General features: G+C 34.6%; 1 protein-coding gene across 3 annotated transcripts in view; it reads right to left on the bottom strand.

The window, feature by feature from the left end:
- Nucleotides 1–812: 812 nt before the first annotated feature.
- The window catches only part of fam102aa (family with sequence similarity 102 member Aa), a 36,004-nt gene continuing 16,301 nt past the window's right edge, over nucleotides 813–20,515 (bottom strand). The window contains exons 3-12 of one of the 3 annotated variants that reach the window (XM_048209268.1): nucleotides 13,491–13,611; nucleotides 13,179–13,208; nucleotides 9,346–9,462; nucleotides 7,848–7,894; nucleotides 7,567–7,718; nucleotides 7,297–7,398; nucleotides 3,475–3,643; nucleotides 3,202–3,323; nucleotides 2,853–2,922; nucleotides 813–2,763 (exon numbers count right to left, since the gene is read on the bottom strand). In XM_048209268.1, the coding sequence (XP_048065225.1) occupies nucleotides 2,718–2,763; nucleotides 2,853–2,922; nucleotides 3,202–3,323; nucleotides 3,475–3,643; nucleotides 7,297–7,398; nucleotides 7,567–7,718; nucleotides 7,848–7,894; nucleotides 9,346–9,462; nucleotides 13,179–13,208; nucleotides 13,491–13,611 (976 nt within the window). In that variant the 3' untranslated portion in view covers nucleotides 813–2,717. The remainder of the gene's footprint in view (nucleotides 2,764–2,852; nucleotides 2,923–3,201; nucleotides 3,324–3,474; nucleotides 3,644–7,296; nucleotides 7,399–7,566; nucleotides 7,719–7,847; nucleotides 7,895–9,345; nucleotides 9,463–13,178; nucleotides 13,209–13,490; nucleotides 13,612–20,515) is intronic. The other 2 variants (XM_048209267.1, XM_048209269.1) reach the window with 2 other exon arrangements.

Here is a 20,515-nt window from a genome sequence, read left to right as displayed (position 1 = left end):
AACGGACGAACGTCATTGTGCTCGAGTCGAACCTGCGTATCGTTTAGTGCTTATGATCGTGATTTAGCAGGCCAAGATGCTGAAGTGCTAAAATTAATGTTTGTCGCCAAGTAAGTATTTCCTCATTAACGGTTTAAAAGCTTAAAAAACCCTATGTGCTTTGAATAAAGATTTCTACAAGCACTCAGTTCATATGAGCAGCACCGAAAGAGTCACAGCTTATCAAGTGCACTTGAGAAACGCAAAAATACACTTTGTCTTCGATAAAAGCATCTGTCTTACTGTGAAACTCCAGCACAATATGTCTCTAGGGTTTTTTTGTGAAGGAAAATAACCAGCCAGCTGGTTCTGGAAAATCTGGGGATGGTGTGGAGTTCCTCTGTACTGGAAAAATGAGTCAGTTTAATGATTTCAAGGGAAGCTGAGGGCGGTGAAACTCACTTTGACAAACTTTACTGTGCGTGAACCAGCAGTGGCTGGAATCATGATTATGACGTTGTGTATGACTTTCTTATATAGTATTTTTGTTTCGTTTTCCAGCACAAACATCTAAAGATTCTTAAATCAAGATACATTTACTGGAGAAGCAAAATGACTTAAAATATTAAGCATTGTTTTATGAAAAATGTCTTAAAATGAAATTTATGCTTAAAACGAGAACAAATATCTGCCAATGGAGTCAGAAAAATAATCTTGTTTTCCCTTTGAATTAAGATTATTTTTCTGACTCCATTGGCAGATATTTTTTCTTGTTTTAAGCATAAACTAATTTCATTTGAAGACATTTTTCATTAAACAAGACTTAATATTTTAAGTCACTTTGCTTCTCCAGTAAACGTATCTTGATTTAAGAATCTGTAGATGTTTGTGCTGGAAAACAAGACCACAATACTGGGTATGAAAGTCAATTCTTGCAGTGTATTTAGAAATATTATGTGTTTTGTATTTAGTTGTGTGCAGTTTGGCCCCACAAGTTTGGGCGTAAGAGTGAATCTCATGAAATCTCTCAAGAAACGTCCAAGTCATATTTCATCCCAAAATCAAAATCAGAAAGACTACACTCTAAAAAATGCTGGGTTAAAAACAACCCAAGTTGGGTTGAAAATGAACAAACCCAGTCTGCCCAACCTGCTGGGTAGTTTTATTTAACTCAACTATTGTTTAAAAATTGCTGTATTGCTTGCTTAAAATGAACCCAAAGTATGCTGGAAATGAACATTTATTAATAAGCTTAATAAATAATGATTAAACAATAAACATTTATTAAATTGCTTATTAATAAATGTTCACTTTATTATTCACTCATTATTGATGCCTCTATGTGTCTGATTTTTAATTTCCAACCTATTTTTGGTTCATTTTAAGCCAGCCATATAGTCATTTTTAATTAATAGTTAAATTAAATAAAACTGCCCAGTACATTTGACAAACATTTAACCCAACCGTTGAGTTAAAACAACCCAATCGCTGCAGGGTTTGTCCATTTTCAACCCAACTTGGGTTGTTTTTAACCCAGCATTTTTAGAGTGTACTATTAGTTCCATTAAGATTTGTGACTTTATTCTTTATGATAATTTAAAAAAAAATATTGCAATACAATGAAAAACAGGTTAAAAAAAAATACTACAGTAAAGTATTGAGAAGGTAATAAAGAATAATGGGAATTACAAAAATGCTCAATTATCATTGATGTTACAATCAAAAAAAATCTTAATGGTCCTAAAATAAGTGTCATTTTCTTTGTGGAAAATACACTTTCTTGTCCTTTTGATTTTGAGGCACTGTATGAGCTGGACGTGTTTTCGTGAGATTGTCCTGTAAAGTGCATTAAACTGGTTTGTATAACACTAGAATCTGTAGGGAGGGAGTTTAGTGTTGCACAGCAACACAGAAAAACAACACAAGAGACGAGACGTCCAGTGGGTCAGAGCGCATCTCTGGTCCTTTCACAGCATTCAGACCAGCTGATGCTCCAGGAAAAACTCACGTCACACATTACAGCCCCTGAAGAGCCCGTCAATGACAAAACTTAGTGTTCGGAAAAAATACATGTGCACTTACAGATGTGAAACTTATGGAAGCTTGTTTCCGCCACTAAATAAAAAAATAAAAAAGGTAATTGTGACTTATCTCACAATTCTGACCTTTTTCCTCAGAATTGTGACTTTTTTTCTCAAAATTTTGAGTTTTTAATCACGCAATTCTAACTTTATAACATGCAATTGCAAGTTTATATCACAATTGTGACTTTTTTTCTCAAAATTGTGAGTTATAAACTTGCAATTGCATGTTATAAAGTCCAATTATAGGGGGAAAAGACTGATGTTTTTGAGATATAAACTCACAATTCTGAGAAAAAAGTCATAATTGTGAGATATAAAGTAGCAATTACCTTTTTTATTTCTTCTTTCATGGCGGAAACAAGCTTCCACAGAAACCTCATTCGGTAGACAAAGAAACAGACCAGACAAATCACACATATATGCGGCTGTAAGTAGACAACATACTTGTGTCACAACAGGTGGTGGAAAAACTTGTAATGTGTCCAGAATGTTCTTCTGTTGTGCAGTGGTTTGATTCAGGCATCTGCAGTGGTTTGGCACTTAAACATTTGCTTGGACTTATTTAGACTAGTGAAAATTCAGGAGGTGATTTGAATAGATCAGAGTTTGTGTGATTGTTCCAGTGACAAAACAAGACACACACTGGGAATAAATCTAATGGCTTTCAATGACGACCGGCTCAAACACCCCAGCAGAGACCCTGAGAACACAATACAGAGTTTGATCAGTATGTTTAGTGTTTTTGCAGCAGCAGAACAAGCACAATCCAGTGTGTTTGTGTTGAATCACCTGTTTCCCAGCTGGATCCCGCTCAGAGCTGTCGTTCCGTCTCTGCTCACAAACAGCCTCAGGTTACTATCTGAGCACAGACACACAGAGCAGAGGAGAAGTGAGTGAATAACGACGGCACACTGCTGTTTACACCTGCAATTATCTGCTGTCAGCACTTGTAAATGGATTTTGTCGACATCTTATTACATAAAAAAATAAATAACGTACATAAATGCAATAAAAATGCACAGAAAAATGGAACGTATTGATTGGAAATGATTGATTATGCAAGCAGCCATGAGTATTTTTCCTTCAAATGTAAAACACATCCCTGATCAGCTGAGACGGAGGGATCTGAAACTCTCACCTTCCATGTTACTGATGTCAGAGAAGTTCTGGCTCTGGACGATCTTCTCCACGATGTCATCTGCGTCTATGCGCGTGTCGTTGACCCAGGTCGGCTGATCCTCCACCGAATCTTGTTTCCTCCTGGAATAAACAGAAGGGAATACCAGTTACATTTACTGTGGGACATTCAAGTGGAGGGACAATATTTCATGACTACATACATCAGTGTGACGCGTAATAATGCCGGACATTTATGTATCTGCCCTTTCAGGCCAGGCTGACGTGGACGTACCGTGGAGGTCTGTTGGAGGGTAAGATGGGCCGCGGAGGTCGTAGAGGCCGGTCGGGGCGGGTGTCGCTCTCAGAAGGGACGTCTGTGCTCACGCTGCTGCCTGTAGATGTGTTTCTGCGATGAGTCAAATCTGACAGACTGGAGGAGCACGAGTGTTCAGTGCTGTAGCCTGTACACACACACACACACACACACACACACACACACAGAGAGAGAGAAAGAGTCAGTAGACTACACACATGCACACTCAATATACAAGGGTTTCATCGTGCACCACTTCAACCTCCACACGAAAAGCGCTGCAGCATCAAGTTACTAGGTAGCAAGTAAGCAGAAAGTGTGCATAGTAAACCCTGAAAACATGAATTTGACCTCTAAAGTTCTGTCAATGGCTTTTTTTGTGGATTCAAAGTAGAAGTTGAGTGCAAGTTTGTATGGAAGCTTGGTTCCGCCACAGAATAAAAAATAGAAAAGGGTAATTGCGACTTTTTATCTCACAATTCAGACTTTTTTCCCCTCACAATTACGAGTATACATCTCACAATTCTGACTTTTTTTTCAGAATTGCGTGATATAAACTTGCAATTGTGAGTTAAGAAGTCAGAATTGTGAGTTTATATCTTGCAATTGTGCGAAAAGTCAGAATTGCGAGAAAAAAGTCAGAATTGCAAGTTTATATCACAATTGTAAGAAAAAAGTCAGAATTGAGTTTATATCGCAATTACAAGAAAAAAAGTCAGAATTACAAGAAAAAAGAGTCAGAATTGTGAGAAAAAAGTCAGAATTTAGTTTATATTGCAATTACAAGAAAAAAGAGTCAGAATTGTGAGAAAAAAGTCAGAATTTAGTTTATATTGCAATTACAAGAAAAAAGAGTCAGAATTGTGAGAAAAAAGTCAGAATTTAGTTTATATTGCAATTACAAGAAAAAAAGTCAGAATTGAGTTTATATCGCAATTACAAGAAAAAAGTCAGAATTACAAGAAAAAAGTAAGAGTTGCGAGAAAAAAGTCAGAATTGCAAGAAAAAAGTCAGAATTGCAAGAAAAAAAGTCAGAATTGAGTTTATATTGCAATTACAAGAAAAAAGTCAGAATTGCAAGGAAAAAAGTCAGAATTGTGAGAAAAAAGTCAGAATTGTGAGAAAAAAGTCAGAATTGCAAGTTCATATCACAATTACAAGAAAAAAGTCAGAATTGCAAGGAAAAAAGTCAGAATTGTGAGAAAAAAGTCAGAATTGCAAGTTTATATCACAATTGCAAGAAAGTCAGAATTACAAGAAAAAAGTCAGAATTACAAGAAAAAGTAGAATTGAGTTTATATCGTAATTAAGTAAGAGTTAGAGTAAGAGTTGCGAGAAAAAAGTCAGAATTGCAAGTTTATATCACAATTGCAAGAAAAAAGTCAGAATTGCAAGAAAAAAAGTCAGAATTGAGTAGAGATGTTCCGATACCCCTTTTCCATTCCCGATACTGATTCCGATACCTGAGCTCAGGGTATCGGCCGATACCGAGTACCGATCCGATACCTGGGTGTGTATCTGTATATATATATATATATATATATATATATATATATATATATATATATATATATATATATATATATATATACACACTACTAGCCCTGTATGAATTGATAGAATTATTTATGGTGTGCTTCAGACTTATCCCTTAATAAAACAAGAACAAAAACATACAGTGAACTAGAGTATTTTTATTATCTGACATAAATTTGTCAGTTATTTTATTTATTTATTTTAAGTGAAAAAGAACTTCAAATGCAGCCACAAATCTAACACTGTAAACTGAAAAAGGTATATTAGTTTTACAATATAACTATAAAAACAGTGCAACAAATAAATCTAGGAATATAATTATATAAGAAAATAATCTCTTTAAAACTTGAAGTCCAGAAACAATTTTGTTAAATAAAAATCTCACGTTTTCGACTTCTGACAGCAGCTGGTTATCTGTCGGTTATCTTTATTTGTCTTTTGAAAACGTTTCTCTTTGTTTGAATGAAGCTGGCACGCCTCATCCTTCTCCATCTTAACCATCGTGTTGCGCGGGGTGACGCGTCTTCAAATGCTTTATTAATTTAGTTGTTAAAGTTGCCAATACTTGTGCCACTCGAAATTGCAGCATTGCATATGAGACATGTCGGCGTTTTACTGGTCTGAAATACTGCCAAACAGCAGACATACTGCTAGCGCGTTTTCACTTCTCCGCTGCTCTAAAGAGTGGTTGCTTGTGGCAACACAGCACAACTTCCTGTGTTTGCATTCTGAGCCGCGTAGAAGAATTGATTTCCGATTTGCTGCGTTAAGCAAAGATAGCGGGCACAACTAGGTATTGTTTAAGAAAATGGTATCGGATCGGTACATGAGTTTAAATACTCGCCGATACCGATGCCAGAAATTTTTGTGGTATCGGTGGTATTTCCGATACTAGTATCGGAATCGGAACAACCCTAGAATTGAGTTTATATCGCAATTACAAGAAAAAAGTCAGAATTGCAAGGAAAAAAGTAAGAGTTGCGAGAAAAAAGTCAGAATTGCAAGAAAAAAAGTCAGAATTGAGTTTATTTGCAATTGCGAGAAAAAAGTCAGAATTGTGAGAAAAAAGTCAGAATTGAGTTTATATCGCAATTACAAGAAAAAAAGTCAGAATTACAAGAAAAAGTAGAATTGAGTTTATATCGTAATTACAAGAAAAAAAGCCAGAATTACAAGAAAAGAGTTTGAGAAAAAAGTCAGAATTGTGTTTATATCGCAATTGCAAGTCAAAATTGCAAGAAAAAAGTCAGAATTGTGAGTTTATATCGCAATTGCGAGAAAAAAAGTCAGAATTGCAAGAAAAGTCAGAGTTGCAAGTTTATATCTCACAATTCTGACTTTATGTCTCACAATTGTAAGAAAAAAAGTCATAATTACCTTTTTTTATTGAGTGATGGAAACAATCTTCCATAAGTTTATTTCATGACGCTTTAGTAGAATCTCTAAATGTAATTTCAGACTGAATTTCAACCAGTTTTTAACTTCTGAGTAAAAAAAATTGACCTTTTGTTTGAAGTAAAGTGATAAATGTTGACAATTACAAGATACAGAGAAAGAATATCAATCAAACATCAGATGACAGCAAATAAACAATGAGATAGTGTTAACACTTCACAATAAGGTTTCATTTGTTAACATTAGTTAATTTTAGTTCATGTTACATTAAACATTTACTAATACGTTATTAAAATCCAAAAGAGCATCTGTTATTATTATTTAATGAACTAACAAGTTGTTTTTTAACTAACATAAACAAAGATTATTAAACACTGTATCAAATGTATTGCTCATTATTAGTTCATGTTAGCTGATGAATTAACTAATGTTAACAAATGAGATGCTATTGGAAAGTATTACCGAGAAAGTACTTAAAAATTTTTTTTTTAAAAATCAGTGAAAGATTATCTCTTCGAAGAGCATTGTCATCATCAGTCAAAATCATGTGTGAAAATAAACTTAAATGCAAAGACAAACCCTGTCATATCAAAGACAGGCACTGCATATGTCGAGTGAATTATCATGCAGCAATAACTGGCTGTAGCTGTTTTTGCACTCCTGCAGTGTCAGTAGGAGTATGTTAAACAAACATTCCCACACAATAGCAGGGTGTTGGAAGCGCAGGGACCTAAAGCATGGAAAAAAGACAGGAAGCTGTAGGAGCACTTCCTGAATCTTCCTGACACGCAAGAAAACGTACAGAATTCACTGAGGATTCCTTTATTGCGATGAGACGGTCAGTGCAGACACACACACACACACACACACCTGAGAGTTTGCTTTGCTGACTGGCATAACTTGAGTTGCGTGAATGGCCCGTGTGAAACGATTCATCGGGACTCTGATACTGATCCACCTCCTCGGAAAGAGCTAAATGAAAACAAAACAGACAAAACAATGATTCAAAATGAAATAACTCCCGCTGGAAGGACATCTCAGAGCTTTTTCATGCTCAAACTTAATTGAACTGCTTATTTATTAATCATATTACTACTGACAAATAAATTACTCTCATATCATGTCTGTAATGAAATACACCTTTAATGATGTGACTTTTACCAGAGCCGAGTATCGATGGTCTCTGTTTAGTCAGTCGAGGCAAAACTTCAGCTGTTCCTTCTCCTTTACAGTCCAGCTGCAGGGAAGGGTCCTGACCGGCCACAGATATACATTTGGCTGTGCTTGGTGGACTAATTATACAAAAACACATTTCAGACACTCGTTAAATCAGTCACAAACTTGTTGTATTGTCATTTATGATCCTTAAGGGGGCGCCAGAGCCCACATTACAGCAGCAGACAATGAAAAGTGACACTCACGTTTTAAAACACGGATCTCCAGATAAGAGAGTCATTCCAATGGTCACCTTCAAATGGACGGGAAAGAACATGTTTGATTTTCACAGATCAATTTTAACTTTTATTATGCTTGCTTAACTTACAACCTTATTTAAGCTTGCTTAACTTGCAACCTTAGACTTCAGTTGAATATTTTTGAGGCAAGATGGAGTCCAGTTTCAAGAATATTGCATAACCACGACTAACAAATCATATAGGAAAGAGCAGAAATGTGCATGTGATCACATACATGTTTACAAGCCTGGTGTGTTATCGAATTCTCTTTTTAAAAGTGTTAAGTTTGTTTAATTTCTTCCTTATTTAATTATTTATTTATTGTAGTCGTTTCTTTGAATTGAAATCTACCGTCCCTTGTATTTTGACCCCGGCTGGCTTGATTTTAAAAATATATTAAATTTCAGTTTGTTATTACAATGCATAATTATAATAATCTATTTAATTCTGTAATTATTTTTATTTAAATGAATAAAAAAATAAAAAATAAAAGGGGTGCAAATACAAGAGATGTCAACAGAAATGAAAATAAATAAATGAACAAATAAACAAACTGAATAAAATGAATAAGAAGGTATATACAAAAATTATAAATACTTTTCTTTCTTTCTATTAGTTATTTATTTGTATATTTATTTTAAATTAATTTCTTTAATTTCTGTCTACTGTCCTTTGAATATATATATATATATATATATATATATCATTTAATATAGATTAATTTATATAAATATTTTTTCTTTATTAGTTATTTACTTATGTTAGTTTGTTTGTATACTTTATTAAATTATTATTTTATTAAAAATTGTATATTATTTCTGTCTACTGTCCCTTATATTTGCACACCTGTTGGCTTGTTTTTAAAAACTATATTTAATTATATATATATGAATATGTATGTATGTATGTATGTATGTGTATATATATATATATATATATATATATATATATATATATATATATATATATATATATATATATATATATATATATATATATATATATATAGTTTTTAAAAACAAGCCAACAGGTGTGCAAATATAAGGGACAGTAAACAAATTCAAGAAATTAATTAATTTTAAATAAACAAATAAATAAATATTATATTCATATGTAATTAAATACAGTTTTTAAAAACAAGCCAACAGGTGTGCAAATATAAGGGACAGTAAAAACTAAGAAAAAAACTAAGAAAAAAATATTATATAAATTAATTTACTTATTTATTTAAAATTAATTAATTTCTTGAATTTGTTTACTGTCCCTTATATTTGCACACCTGTTGGCACGTTTATAAAAATTTTACGTTTCTGTTTTATTTGTTTGTTTGTTTGTTGTCCTTGTTGGTACTTTTAATTCGATCTCTTTTCTGTATACCTGATAGAAAATACTGTTTCTAATAAAGAATGAGTAAAAAAAAAAAAAAAGAATGATGCAGAATGTCAGCTCCAGTTTGACCTCTGACCTTCAGGATGGAGTTGTCCTGGCGGGTGTTCTTGGTGTCGTATCCCTCCAGCAGACAGCAGCGCGCAGTGGAGCCTGAACCAGCAAACTCCGCCATGTTCAGATCAGCAAAGCCCAGCTGGGAAGATCAGACACATACAGACACGGTTGACATTTGCTTTTGTTTATAAGCACAGGATTCCCATCATGCCACGGCAAATGTGAAATGTGTGCTGATTATAGTTTGGCAGCGGTATAGAGCATATGGTGCACGTCAGGCTTGTCCTCTGCTCTTTCCCAGCCAAGCAGTTTGCTGAATATTTGCCTTTTCATAACTAATATGATTATAAGATTGAACCGTCTTACAGGGAAATTCCTGATCTGTCCATACCAGAATATACCAGTGATGACAAAATGAATCATATGTTTCCCAGATAATGTGACAGAAAACCTACTTCCTCAGTAAGATTTTTTTGTTTTGCTTTTGAAAGAAGTCTCTTCTGCTCACCAAGGCTGGATTTATTTGATAAAAAAATACAGTAAAAATAGAAATATTGTGAAATATTATTACAAATTAAAATAGCTGTTTTCTATGTGAATATACAGTAAACTGTAATTTATTCCTGTGATCAAAGCTGAATTTTCATCATCATTACTCCAGTCTTCAGTGTCACATGATCCTTCAGAAATCATTCTAATATGATGATTTGCTGCTCAAGAAACATTTATGATTATTATCAATGTTGAAAACAGTTGTGCTGCTTCATATTTTTATGGACAACATTTTATTTTTCAGGATTCTTTGATAAATAGAAAGTTCAAAAGAACAGCATTTATTTGAAATAGAAATCTTTTGTGACATTATAAACGTCTTTACTGTGATATATTTTGTTATTTTGTTCAATTTAATGCATCCTTGCTGAATGAAAGCATTTATTTCTTTAAAAAAAATCTGTAGGATTGTTTTCATTTTCTGTTTTACTGTGCAACAGTTGAAAATCTTAAAGCGGTGGTTGTTTATGATTTCACTTTTTTAACTTTAGTTAGTGTGTAATGTTGCTGTTTGAGCATAAACAACATCTGCAAAGTTACGACGCTCAAAGTTCAATGCAAAGGGAGATATTTTCTTTTACAGAAATCGCTTTTTAAGGACTACAACAAGCTTCTTCCTGCGTTGGTGGCATTACAAACCCTAAAATTTACATAAACCCCGCCCCCGAGAACAAAGAATGAAACATTCAGTTTCATTCTAAAAGTTGTAACTTCTTCCTGAGTTTCTCCATCAGTGTCGACTCCGGTTTGAACAATGTAAGGCTGAACACCGTTACTGACAATCCTCATTTTGGCTGCGTGAGATTCTCCAGCTTTGTTGTTGTTGAGCTGTTAAAGCTCTGCCCTCCTCTGGAAAGGGGGCGGGGAGCAGCAGCTCATTTGCATTTAAAGGGACACACACAAAAACGGTGTGTTTTTGCTCACACCCATATAGAGGCAAATTTGACAAGCTATAATAAATGATCTGTGGGGTATTTTGAGCTGAAACTTCACAGACACATTCTGGGGACACCAGAGACTTTTATTATATCTTGTGAAAAGGGACCCTTTAAGTATCATCCAAGTCTAAACTTATAAATGCCTAGTTCAATTAACAGACATTTTCTCAACTAGAGCGACTAAGAGTACATTCATTAAGTTGATACTCTGACACCAACAAAGCAGCATTCCTGTTGCACGTCTGAGCGTTAGGTGAATGTTTAGTAGACGGCTGCTAGTTAAACATCCTGTTGACTTATTGTCAGGACTCAGAGCTGCTCGCCGGATCCCCTCAGGGTTCATTTCCCTGAACACCTACTGTTGCCAGATGCATGTATTTAAAGAGCTCCTCACGAGTATTTTTAGATCAGGGAAATCCAAACTTAGCCCTGCTGCAGGGAAAATACAAGGAAAAGTCGATTAACTGCTGAAGAATGAAACATTCCCCACCTCTGTGTACTATCTAGAGCACTTTCGGGTCAGGCCGTGACTTTGAATGGTCTTTTATGTGAGCAGTAATAAGCATTGCTTATGTAAGATAAGCGTCACATGCCTGAAGACTGCGGTCAAATGACCATGGCATCATAATGAGCGTGTAAATCTTGTGACAAGCCAGACAAATGTGTTTACAATATGGTGAGGTGAGATAGTGGCTCCTGTGCACGATAACGCTGTAAAGTTTAATGTGATGTTGACTGTGTTAATGTGATGTATGACTCCAAATACACCTTGTAAAGGTCCTTTCACATGACATGCATTGACAGATGAGAGCACTGATGAACTAGATTTCTTTATGAGATTTTAATGAGGATTGTACATCTCAAGGACAAAGCTGAGAGGATTTCGACGAAAACTGAAAAGAGGCATTTGCAGTATTTCGTAAATGTAATTTGCTATTTGACTGCTTGATTTCAAATTGGCACAGCACTTTATAGACCCTTTATTAAATTCATTAAGTTTTATGCGACAAAGTCGTAGGTATATCATTACATTTAGATAATAATCTTCCATATATTAAACATGGTATAAACTGTATGCAAATAAACATGTAATAATGATGATGTTTGATTCAAACACCACTAATAAAACATATAAAATCATTGATAAACACTAGGGATGCACCAATACCACTTTTTCCACAACGAGTCCGATACCGATACTTTCATTTTTGGTACTTGCCAATACCAAGTACCGATACCTATGTAAGCTTGTTTCCGGCACTAAATAAAAAAAGTAAAAAGGTACTTTTTATCTCACAATTCTGACTACTTTTCTCAGAATAGTGAGATATAAATTCACTTCTTTTTTTCCCCTCACAATTGGACATTATAACACGCAAGAAAAAAAAAGTCTGAATTTTGATATATATATATATATATATATATATATATATATATATATATATATATATATATATATATATATATATATATATTATATATATATAAAAAAATTACCTTTTTTATTTTTTATTTCATGACGGAAACATGCTTCCATAGATACCTGAATTTTTAAATTGCATTTGTAACTATAAAATATAATTTAAATATTATTTTTTTTAAATAATTATTTAAATAAGTAATTATTATTTTATTTTAATAATTTAAATATAATATTTAAAAATATATATTGGGTATAAAAAGAATATGAAAAAAAAGAATATCATATTAATCATACTTTTTTTTGTTTTTAAAGAAGTCTCTTCTGCTCACCAAGGCTGCATTTATTTGATCAAAAATACAGTAAAAACAGCAATATTGTGAAATATTTTTTTATAATTTAAAAGAACTGTTTTCTATGTGAATATATGTTAAAATGTAATTTATTTCTCTGATCAAAGCTGAATTTTCAGCATCCAGTCTTCAGTGTCACATGATCCTTCAGAAATCATTTTAATATGATGATTTTCTGCTCAAGAAACATTAATATTTTCAATATTTTTGTGAAAACCGTGATGCATTTTTTTTTCAGGATTATTTGATTAATATTTGAATAGAAAATTAAAAAGAACAGCATTTGAAACACAAATAAATCTTTTGTAACATTATAAATATCTTTACTGTCACTTTTGATCCATTTAATGCATCCATGCTGAATAAAAGCATTCATTTCTTTCAAAAAAAAAAGCAACTCTTTTGAACAGTAGTGCATCTACAGTTGTCTCTTCATCTCATGTGAGTAAACATCATTTTAAATAGATTTCCCAAAAGTACTATTCATTCTTCAAGTATAAATTGTTTTTGTGAACCATTGAATGTTAAATTGCACAATCATAGTTCTATATATAAATGTACAGAAAGGAAAGATGTGGATGCTTTCACTCACCTTTGAATATGCTTTTCCTCCTTTGAGTTCCTGTAATGAAAACAGGAAGAGTGTGAAGTTCAGTGACGGGACAGTCAGACGCACTGAACGGCATCAATGTTTATCCCAACATACCTAAACACACCCTCACCCAAACCCACTCTTCATAAGCAACACTTCAAGCTGACAACATGTGCGAAAACCTTCGGCTTTAATTTTAGTTCCAAGGTCTACTCAAACTCGGCATGCTTTCCGCCCACAAGTCCTGCGGGAGTTAAGACCTCAAATTTAACCTCACTTTAACGAGACCGATCCTTGATGAATTCAACCTACCTTCCTCACAGAGACGCGACACACACAGGGGTCCAGAACGCCCGTGTTGGGGTTGGCGCTCATTTTGCATACAAAGGAGAACCTCTTCCTCCAGCGAACGGCGTTCTCGTGGACTTCTTCTCTGTGGGCGAGAGAACAAAGATTCAGGACTGTTATTTCAGACACATGCTCGAGTCGGTTCCAGACTGAACGGTGATGATATGTTGATGTTGGTTGTGATATCGACTCTCTGCTAATGTTTCAAGCTGTGGGTCTGTTTGTAATGGCTGGTCGAGTAGTAAAGTGTTTGAGGCCGTTTGTGACTGGAAATGATCCAGACCTTCAAAGGCAAGGAACTGGGATCGATTAAACCTCACGTTCCTTAACTAAACCGAAGGGAATTTGCTTCAATTTAATACTGAATGATATTCACATGATATTATATTACATGTGGTCAATGACTGACACACCGCCAGCTTCTGTTCCTACTAGTCATGCATCTAAATGATTGTTTTTACCAAAACAAAAAAGCTTTCATTTAGTCAAAAAACGAAACAAATTACTAAGTAATAAATTAATTAAATTGATTTAAAAATCAATACTCAAAAGCTGAGTTGCATATAGACATTTAAATTGCACATAAAAAGCTGATACAAAAACTGCATTAAGTTTCTATTCCAATTCGTTGTTGAAATTTAAACATTTAAATGGTGCCAGTAATAAGAACTTTTTTCCCACAATACATTAGATACATATACATTAAATAATGAAGGCATCAATAACATATGAATATATGAATATGTAATATAGTGCATTAGGGCTGCAGGATTATGACAAAAATCATAATTGTCGATTATTCCCTTGAAATTGTAACTGCGATTATTAATTACGATGATCACAATTACATTGAATGTAGTTTTGAATAGCTTTATACCATTGTTTGATGCAACTGCATGCCAGATTTTTTATTATACAAAAAAACAAGCTGAAAACATTCAACAAACAACATTTTTTTTGCTTTTCTATAGCATTAAGCCTCAAATGTCAACTATACATTGGTTTAGTTTCTTCTTTAAATAATAATAATAAAAAGTTAACATATGCATGTAATAATAATAGGGGCTTTCACACCATGTTGTTCCAGGAACTTAGTTATAGGAACTAGCCACCAGGGTGGTTCCTCGAGAACTAATGTTCCCCTAGGGCCATTTTCCTGGTTGCATTCGCACTCTGAACTCTGAAGTGATGTAAACTGTGCTTGTTGTTGTGACTTTTATTTTGACGGCATGGCTTTTATTTAAGATTCATAAAGATTCAGGCTCGACTCAGACTAGATTGGTTAAACTAGAGTGGTTAAACATTCAGGCTCGACTCTGAATTGATTGGTTAAAGACTCAGACTCGACTCGGACTCGATTGTTTAAAGACTCAAGACCCGGACTTGATTAGTTAAAGACTCAAACTTGATTTGGACTCGACTGGTTAAAGACTCAGGTTTGACTCGGACTCGATTAGTTAAAGACTCGACTCGGAATTGATTGGTTAAAGACCCAGGCTCGACTCGGACTCGATTGTTTAAAGACTCAAGACCCGGACTTGATTAGTTAAAGACTCAAACTTGATTTGGACTCGACTGGTTAAAGACTCAGGTTTGACTCGGACTCGATTAGTTAAAGACTCGACTCGGAATCGATTGGTTAAAGACTCGACTCGGACTCGATTGGTTAAAGACTCGACTCGGACTCGGTTGGTTAAAGACTCGACCCGGACTTGAATAAGGTGGACTCGAACCCAACACTACAAATATACACACATCACAAGCACACAAACTCATGATTGTCTTTGAGAATGACTCGCAGTACCGTCACAAGGGCTGTGCCAAGTGTGTGACCACACAGGGCCTCAAGCTCAAATTAAAGTGACAGCGCATTTGATAATGTGAAACGAATAATGTGTATCATGACTGTATTATTTTGCTTGTTAAAAAAGTATTATGCAGTAACTTACATTGCTCCGAGCCTGTGCATGTGACAGTGATTCATGTGCATACATGACAGTCAGCACAGCATCGCACATCAAGTTCGTAGAGCTTAATTCAGTGCATATTAATTTTTTATTTTGGCCGCCTCTGAAATGGGTCAAACCACAGATATTACCAGAGAAGTTCAAATAAATACTAGAAATCCGCACTCATTCAAGGATGTGCATTTAGGCCTATTGCATGGATGGAGAAAGCATGGACAACTCAGGCTCAATTGGTTAAAGATTCAGACTCTAATTTTTAAAGACTCAGACTCGACTCAGACTCGATTGGTTAAAGACTCAGACTCGACTCAGTCTCGATTGGTTAAAGACTCAGACTCGACTCGGACTCGATTGGTTAAAGACTCAGACTCAAATTTTTAAAGACTCAGACTTGACTCAGACTCGATTGGTTAAAGACTCGATTCTGACTCAATTGGTTAAAGACTCAGACTCAACTCGGACTCGATTGGTTAAAGACTCAAGATCGATTCGGACTCGATTGGTTAAAGACTCAGACTCAACTCGGACTCAATTGGTTAAAGACTCAGACTCGACTCAGTCTCGATTGGTTAAAGACTCACACTCGACTCAGACTCAATTGGTTAAAGACTCAGACTTGACTCAGACTTGATTGATTAAAGACTCAGACTCAACTCGGACTCAATTGGTTAAAGACTCAGACTCGATTCTGACTCGATTGGTTAAAGACTCAGACTTGACTCAGACTCGATTGGTTAAAGACTCAGACTCGACTCAGACTCGATTGGTTAAAGACTCAGACTCGACTCAGTCTCGATTGGTTAAAGACTCAGACTCGACTCGGACTCAATTGGTTAAAGACTCAGACTCAAATTGTTAAAGACTCAGACTCGATTGGTTAAAGACTCAAGATCGATTCGGACTCGATTGGTTAAAGACTCGATTCTGACTCAATTGGTTAAAGACTCAGACTCAAATTGTTAAAGACTCAGACTCGACTCAGACTCGATTGGTTAAAGACTCGATTCTGACTCAACTGGTTAAAGACTCAGACTCAACTCGGACTCGATTGGTTAAAGACTCAGACTTGACTCAGACTCGATTGGTTAAAGACTCAGACTCAACTCTGACTCGATTGGTTAAAGACTCGATTCTGACTCAATTGGTTAAAGACTCAGACTCGATTCTGACTTGATTGGTTAAAGACTCAGGCTCGACTCGGACTCGGTTGGTTAAAGCAAACACTACAAATATACACACAGACACAAGCACACAAACTCATGATTGTCTTTGAGAATGTAAAGAGAACCATGAACAAACAGTACTGAATATTCATGAGCTTCTGACCATCTGCTATGCAAATATATGTCTAATAATACAACTCAGTTTTGCTAAAAAAACCACAGAGGCAGCCTATCAGATGGATTTGAATTAGAATGGCGAATGTTACATTACACAAAGCAATTGCCCAGCAACCACATAGTAACATGTTAAAACCACTAAGAACATCCTAGAAACAATGTTGTGAAAAATCCCAGTTTGAGTGGATGGACAAAATAAACCTGTTGAATGATATTAAAACAGAATGTCATCATGGATTTGGTGAATATAAACACACATCTGAGTTTCAGGACAGAACCAGAGCAGACATCGTCATCTACGAAACGCTCAGAGAGCTGTAATGTGGCTTATCGCCAATGCCAGCATCTGTTTCTAATCCTTCTTCACACTCTCTCTCACACACACACTCTTCATACCGCACTAAGGAGTGGCATTAGTGTGTGACTAATGTTCATGTTTCATGTTCTGGGACTAAAACAAACTGCATGTTTACTTGCACTCATACACGTTTGTCAGGTCACACCACAAACTCATTTCTATATAAAGCAAATTAACTAAATTAACCCAAACCATAACACATTGAATAAAATAACATAACTAGTCACATTTATGAACATGTCTGATGGATTAAAATCTCAATAATATCTGTCAAATGGGTCTGATAAAGTCAGATCAACAAGAATTCAAAGGGAAATTAGAGGTTAATTGTGTAAAATATACATATTTACATGTGTGTGTGTAAAACATATTTCTGCATTTTTTGTAGTATTATTTTGCATATATACTGCTTGTTCAAAAGTTTTGTAAATCTATTCATCAAGGATGCATTAAATTGATCAAAAGTGACAGTAAAGATATTTATAATTGTACAAAAGATTTCTATTTCAAATAAATGCTGTTCTTTTGAACTTTCTATTTATCAAAGAATCCTGAAAAATAAAATGCATCACAGTTTCCACAAAAATATGAAGCAACACAATTGTTTTCAACATTGATAATAATCATAAATGTTTCTTGAGCAGCAAATCAGCATATTAGAATGATGGATCATGTGACATTGAAGACTGGAGTAATGATGCTGAAAATTCAGCTTTTGATCACAGAAATAAATTACATTTTAAAATATGTTCACATAGAAAACTGTCATTTTAAATTGTAATAATATTTATCTTTTTTTACTGTATTTTTTTATCAAATTAATGAAGCCTTGGTGAGCAGAAGAGGCATAAGAAAAATCTTACTGACTGTAAAATGATTTACGAATCATTTTCATCATTGAAGATATAAACAAACACAAACACACACACACACATTGATTCCAAGAACCCTCACTGTCTGCAACAACATCTGCTTATTATTTATGAAGCACCATTGAAACGGCCGATACACCGTTCAGGGTCATCAGAGGGTTTGGTATTGTCCGGTTCTTCTGTTATCAGCGCCGGAGTGGTTTATTCTCCCCCCACCCGCCACATTCTTTCACAACATTCCAGGGGCTGTGGTACTTTGTTCTATCACCGTAGTAACCACAATCACCTTGCGTCCACAGTAACACTGACGGAACAGAGGAGGAAAGAGAAAGAGAAGCTTCGGCCAGTAAGCAACACCCTAGCAACCACCCACAACACCTTGAGCAGCAAGTTTTGCATGCACAATCACCACTTTTTCTTCATAATCTAGTATTTTAATGAGTTACTGCACTAAATTCCAATCATCCATGCACATAACATTTTAACAGCAACAATCTTATAATAAATAGTCCCACAATCAACAACACAACAGGCTTTGTGCGTCCTTGCATTTTCTCCTTTCATGCTCTCGGCTCGACTCTCTCCCACGCCGGCCAAAAGCAAACCCAATCAAGCGCTCCTGAATGGACCAATTGTTGGCAGACTCGGGACAATTTAGAGCGTACAAAAGATCCATGAGCGAGATTCATGTGGAATAATTCATGTGGAGATTCAGCCTGGCAGGAAGGAAAGGTTTGCTAGAGAGAGAAGAATCACAGGCAGGTGGGTAAGATTCACAAAGCACATGTTATCAGTAAATGATCAGTGGCAAATAAAGACAAGATGATAAAAAGGAACAAATATTTTTAAACCTAAAGCTTAAGTAGTTTATTTTCATCATTTTTGCAGTGTTATTTTTTTATATTTGTATTGATCTCACACATTTTTTTTAAACTTAAAAAAATATTGGACACACACAAGCTTAATAACTTTTTTAATATACATTTTAAATATTTTTTGTAAATATCATGAATGCATGAAATCATAAATATCATGAGATTTTCTTGGGGTTTCTCTGTTTAAGAAATTCATAAAATTATCTTTTTCTCAGAACGGTGGATAATTATTAAACCCATACAAAAAAAATTTATATATATATATATATATATATTAATTAAATAATATATTAATATATATTAATTTATAATATGTAGTTATAAAAACTATATATATATATATATATAAACTACCCATAAAAAGTTCAGATTTCGGTAAGATTATTTAAATGTTTTATAAAGAAGTTTCTTTTGCTCACCAAGGCTGCATTTATTTGATCAAAAATACATTGAAAAATGTGAAATATTATTACAATTTAAAATAACTGTTTTCTATTATATTATATAGTAAAATGTAATTTATTCCTGTGATCAAAGCTGAATTTTCAGCATCATTACTCCAGTCTTCAGTGTCACATGATCCTTCAGAAATCATTCTAATATGATGATTTGCTGCTCAAGAAACATTTCTGATTATTATCAATCAATATTATTAATAACAACAATGTTTTGGAACATTATAAATGTCTTTACTGTCATTTTTAATCAATTTAATGTGTCTGTGCTGAATAAAAGTATTAATTTCTTTCGAAATTAAGTCAAGCAAAAAAAAAAAAAATCTTACTGACTCCAAACTTTTAAACTGTAGTGTATATAAAAATGTGCTCATGAAGGTGCATTCAAGTATGAATTGCATTATTTTTTTTTTTATTAATGCACGGATCATAAAACAAAAGCGTTGGATCACTGCTGTCAGGGCAGGTACCACAGCCAATGCATTGAATATTCATCTACACAACACACAGTAACCCTGATTGTGCATGGTTTCTCTTGAGATGTAGCGTGCTGCACACTCTGGGGGGGTGAAAATCAGAATAGAAAACAAAAGAGAGAGGCTTCATTAAAGAGAAGAAACCCTGAAAGAGGACAGATCCTCCCCCTGACCCAAAGCACACGGCCTCTCAGCGGCACCAACACAATGCTCACAATGACCTACTCGAATTCACTAGCAACACGAGTATCACTGAAATCCAGCTCATCCAGACCACAGCTTAACATGCGCTTTAAACTTAAACCATCACAACACCCATGAATGGTTTAATACCGATATTCAAACACCTCTGCTTGAGTATGCTGAATAGCATACTAACATACTTTGATGCATCCTTGAAGAATAAAACTATTGACTTGCATACACAAAAAAAAAAAACTTACACTGACCCCAAACTTTTCTGACAGTATGCAATAAATATTTCAGATAAAATTTGCATTCTGAATGCAGCCCATGTGACTGACTGCTGATGTCTGATTCCAGACTGAATGTACTCAGGTTTCGTGAGGCCTGTAGTCGTGTGAACCTCTTCACTGCCTGTGTACCCCTGTTTTTGCAGATGAGTCAGTCGAGCAGAAATGTGCTG

This window comes from Megalobrama amblycephala, linkage group LG12 (assembly GCF_018812025.1).
Source record: "Megalobrama amblycephala isolate DHTTF-2021 linkage group LG12, ASM1881202v1, whole genome shotgun sequence".
NCBI lineage: Eukaryota > Metazoa > Chordata > Actinopteri > Cypriniformes > Xenocyprididae > Megalobrama > Megalobrama amblycephala.
Note: the sequence above shows the minus strand (reverse complement) of the source record. Positions and strands in the feature narration are given on the sequence as shown.